Source organism: Triticum aestivum, chromosome 3D (assembly GCF_018294505.1).
Source record: "Triticum aestivum cultivar Chinese Spring chromosome 3D, IWGSC CS RefSeq v2.1, whole genome shotgun sequence".
NCBI classification, from domain to species: domain Eukaryota; kingdom Viridiplantae; phylum Streptophyta; class Magnoliopsida; order Poales; family Poaceae; genus Triticum; species Triticum aestivum.
This window is the reverse complement of record NC_057802.1, coordinates 323,555,844-323,560,291: the sequence shown is the minus strand read 5'-3', so window position 1 is coordinate 323,560,291 and position 4,448 is coordinate 323,555,844. Positions and strand designations below refer to the sequence as shown.

At 54.6% G+C, this 4,448-nt stretch overlaps 1 protein-coding gene across 1 annotated transcript; it reads left to right on the top strand.

Moving 5' to 3' along the window:
* Nucleotides 1-1,398: 1,398 nt before the first annotated feature.
* On the top strand, nucleotides 1,399-4,204 carry LOC123074578 (indole-3-pyruvate monooxygenase YUCCA1). Its single transcript, XM_044497377.1, has 4 exons — nucleotides 1,399-2,254; nucleotides 2,606-2,854; nucleotides 3,098-3,223; nucleotides 3,850-4,204. The coding sequence occupies exons 1-4, from the start codon at nucleotides 1,628-1,630 to the stop codon at nucleotides 4,075-4,077; spliced, it is 1,230 nt and encodes a 409-aa protein (XP_044353312.1). The 5' UTR covers nucleotides 1,399-1,627; the 3' UTR covers nucleotides 4,078-4,204.
* Nucleotides 4,205-4,448: the final 244 nt, after the last annotated feature.

Sequence of the window (4,448 nt, the reverse complement as noted above, 5' to 3'; positions counted from 1 at the left end):
GTCTGGACCACCGCCCGTCCATCCCGACCGCTGCTGCCGGAAACTCGAGCAGCTACGGCGACAAAGGACCTCCTGGATCGATCCGGCCACGGACGAGCTAGCTAGCTAGCAAGCCTGGATCAATCTAGCTAGCAAGCTCCTGGATCCAGCCGGCCACGGACGAGCTAGCTAGCTCCCGGATCCATCCCGCCACGGTCGAGCTAGCTAGCTCCTGGATCCATCCGGCAACGGAGGAGCTGGCTCCTGGATCGATTCGGCGACTACAGCGGGCGATGGGAACTGACTATGAACACAGACGAGAGGAAGAAGACATGGGGAAGAATATACGTGAATATTCAGTTTTACAGTCTAAATTTAAGGGGCCTGTTCGGCCGCAGCTCAAACCAACCTTTAAAATATTTTTTCACAAACTGAAAACCGCGTTTTCAGTTTTCGCCATTTAAGGGGTCTGCTAGAGATGATCTAACAGGCCTAGGCACACCGGACGCCGGCGATGCCCTTGTCCGCGTCCGTTGGACTTGCGCGAGTGGCACACCTTGTTGTCCAGCGCCTCCGTCTGCGTAAATAAGCACATAATTCAGATGGGAGTGTTGAATTCCTGATTTTATGGCCTGCAAGCTGCCGTTCCATGCTACTATCACTCGCGTGTGCAGCGAGGCGGAGTAGGAAGATTGTGACGAGCAGCGGGGGCTTCATATCATATCATAATAAATATTTGCAGCGAGCCTGACTTGTGACAACTGTAGCTTGTAGGCGATTCCTCGCCCATCATTTTGAACTCGATCGCTCCGAGTTGACTCGTACCACCAGCCCATCCTTACACCATCGACTGCTCTTTGCCTCTTTGGCCATTGGACTACCAATTAATCCTCGCCAACCTCATTGATTTATACAGCTAGTGCTACATCCTTCACGTACTAGAAGTAGAACCACAAGCAGAGGGGGGAAGCAAATGCTCTGAGTCTCCGTGTTGAAACCGCTGGAACACCCTGAGCTGCTTTTGGTGTGGCCGGCTGGAATTGCTCTGCCACTCCTCATGTGCACATCACATTTAGCCCTCTCGCTGTCCAAACTACTGCCTGCATCCACCGAAAAATAGATAGTTGTTATTTGTCGAGAGCATATAATCATACTATGCCAGTTCCTGGAAAACAGGATGCTCCCAAGCTCCCATCAAAGGTCACTGTTGCCCATGATCTCTGGATTGTTGCTGTTGGGTTCCGATCAGAGCAGAGTGGTCTTGCGTTATTAACAGAGACAAGCCAAATTTACAACCAAGGACAAAGACCCGGTAATTCCCACCTACATCTACCGAGGGCAGCGTGGACCACGTACGCACGGTCCATGATATCGTCAAGTGACAGACACCTTCAAGTCTTCAAGTTCCATTTTTCCTTTTTGCGTTCGGGTTCAAGGGCTTTTAAACTGAGCAAGAGCAAGGAAATACGAGCTTCCAAAGCTGCTAGGCGTACGCCCGCCCGCGAGTCTCCAAGCTCCTGCGGATGAAGGCCCTCGCCAAAACCCCTATAAAACCCCTTGCACAGTAAAACACACCTCCACTTCCACAGTAAAAACCCACGCCCACAGGCAAGCAGAGACCCCAGGACCGATCGAAGCAGCCAGTGCCATGGACAAGGAGGAGCAGGAAGGCCGCGCGACGTGGGTCCCCGGCGCCGTCATCGTCGGCGCGGGCCCGTCGGGGCTCGCCGCGGCCGCGTGCCTCGCGGCTCGGGGCGTGCCGGCCACGGTGCTCGAGAGGTCCGACTCGCTGGCCTTTACGTGGCGCCACCGCATGTACGACCGCCTCGCGCTCCACCTGCCCAAGCGCTTCTGCGAGCTGCCGCTCCTCCCGTTCCCGGCCGAGTACCCGACCTACCCCTGCAAGGACCAGTTCGTGGCGTACATGGAGGCCTACGCCGCCGCGGCGGGCGTGGCCCCTCGCTTCGGCGCCAGCGTCGAGGAGGCCGCGTTCGACGCGTCCGCGGCCGCCTGGGCGGTGCGCCTGGCGGGCGGCGAGGTGCTGATGACGAGGTGGCTGGTCGTGGCGACGGGCGAGAACGCGGAGCCGCACGTCCCGGACTTCCCCGGCATGCAGCAGTTCGCCGGCCGCGTCCTGCACACGTGCGAGTACAAGTGCGGCGAGGAGTTCGCCGGGGAGAAGGTGTTGGTGGTGGGGTGCGGGAACTCCGGCATGGAGGTGAGCCTGGATTTGTGCCGGCATGGCGCTAAGCCCTCCATGGTGGTGCGGAACACGGTAATACTCCACAATCACAATGAGCTCTTGCTATATATACCTAAGATTGTGCTGTTAGGATCCGTACTCTCTTCTTGCTGCCTTTTGTTGTAGTTCGTGCAATTATTTTGACTCTGCTCCTCTTTGGTGCACTTAACTTCTTGGGCATTTCCCCTTCGGTGCCTAGCCTATTTTCTCTCTGTCTCACACACCTTACTTGCTGCCATCTTTCATGACAAGCATGTTCCAATCTGCATGGGTGCTGTTGTTGATCCGTTTTGTTTCCCTTCCCTTTTGCTTCAACTATTTATGCCCGCCCGTTTCATTCACGCTAAAACTAATAAGTACTCACGGTAAAAAAAAATTGTACAGGTCCATGTGCTGCCAAAGGAGATGCTGGGTGTGTCGACGTTTGGCATTGCCATGGCTCTGCTCAAATGGCTGCCGGTCCAGCTGGTGGATCGGTTCATCCTGGCGGCGGCGCGCTTGACCCTCGGCAACACGAGCCGGCTCGGGCTTAGGCGGCCCAAGACGGGGCCCATCGAGCTGAAGAACCTCACCGGCAGAACCCCCGTGCTGGACGTCGGGACTCTAGACCACATCAAATCAGGCAAAATTAAGGTTGGTTAGTTCCACCAAGGATTAATTGAGATTGGCGTAAACTGTCGAAACGTGCCTCCCAATCTGGCATATCATACCAGTTACCAGCCAGGCCTTGAATGATAGCTCACTCATCAAGCTCCATTTCTTCACTGTCGCCACAGCACCACAGCACAGCACAGCACTGCACATGCACGCCTTTACGTTTCTCTGCCGATTTCCTATCAGCTTGTGCGTGCGCTGATGAGGTCATGTGATAACCAGGTGGTAGGAGCAGTGAAGGAGGTGACGAGGGTCGGGGCCAGGCTCGCGGACGGCAAGGAGGAGCAGCAGTTCGACGCAATAATACTGGCGACGGGCTACAGGAGCAACGTGCCGTCCTGGCTCAAGGTAAATATAAACAACAACAACCCAAGTGACGCCACCAAAAAGGACCCCCTTGTTCGTTTTTGTTCTGCACAGCTTAGCAAAACAGTACTGGCACAGTGCGCGTCACGGCCGTCCTCCCCCTTCCCCTGTTGGGCCATTTCCCTTCTCGTGTATCGGGGAGGGGCAGAGGCAGCTCGTGCCCTCGCCTGAGATCAGCCATGCGTTCCTTTCTCCCGAACTGTCCGCCTCTCTCGCGCCAAGTGATCGAGTCAGTGACTCACCGTGGGCGTGGGCATGGGCATGGGCGCCCACCGGCGTGGATGCTGGACTCGAGAGTTTGGATATACGCTTGCGTTGCGTCGGCCCGGTCCATACTTGTGGATTGCTCAATATGGCCATCTAATCTATATGGTCTATTTCGGGTGCTAGTATCAGCATGGGACGACAAAAGGTTATCCAAACTAGTACATATAGTCAAGATGGCATGAAAGGTACTACGTACTTGGTTCAGTCTAACATACTTTGATTTTACCCCATTATAAGTTCACTAGAGCAAGCCCGCAATACATTGAGCCCCTGTAACTGTATGCGCTCCTTTCCTCTGTCTATTCTGATACACTTCATGGCTGATCGCTCCTAATTTGCAGGATGGAGGGGATGTCTTCACAAGAGAAGGCACGCCCAAAACCCCTTTCCCTGACGGCTGGAAAGGGCGAAACGGCCTCTACACCGTCGGATTCTCGCAGCGAGGGCTCCTCGGAGCATCGTCAGACGCCCTATGCGTCGCCAGAGATATACATTGCCAATGGAGGGAAAGAGAAAGAGAAAGAGATAAACCCACTAGCGATGTGCACCAAGCTGATAGCTCTGTTTGATTCTCGTGGGAATGTACAGCGTTTAAGTAGGAGTTTTGTGCATATAACATCTCGTCTCTTGCCTGTCGCAGGGCACAACATTTGCTAAATGTTTTGGGATGATGTTTAGTGGAGTAGAACGGTGGTATGTGTAACGTGTCCCTATAGCACGCAAGCCAGCTTCTGGCCAGAGTTTTGTTTTTTAGAATTGCCAATACCTTTTTTTTAGAATAATTACGATGCGTTCGGCTGGTCAGCAGCCACTCCTTTCAGCCACATGGGTTGGTAGCCCAGGAATCCAGCTTGGGCCCGTTCGGCCGTTGCTTGGACCAGGTGTTGTTGCCCCAATTCGGCGGGGGAAGAAAGGCTGGGCTGAAAAAGGGGTTAGTATG

Excerpts from the sequence above, each read along its gene's own strand:
- LOC123074578 (XM_044497377.1), top strand. The coding sequence starts at position 1,628 with ATGGACAAGGAGGAGCAGGAAGGCCGCGCGACGTGGGTCCCCGGCGCC. Across the intron at positions 2,255-2,605 it reads CCATGGTGGTGCGGAACACG|GTCCATGTGCTGCCAAAGGA; the intron begins GTAATACTCCAC and ends AAAATTGTACAG. Across the intron at positions 3,224-3,849 it reads ACGTGCCGTCCTGGCTCAAG|GATGGAGGGGATGTCTTCAC; the intron begins GTAAATATAAAC and ends CCTAATTTGCAG.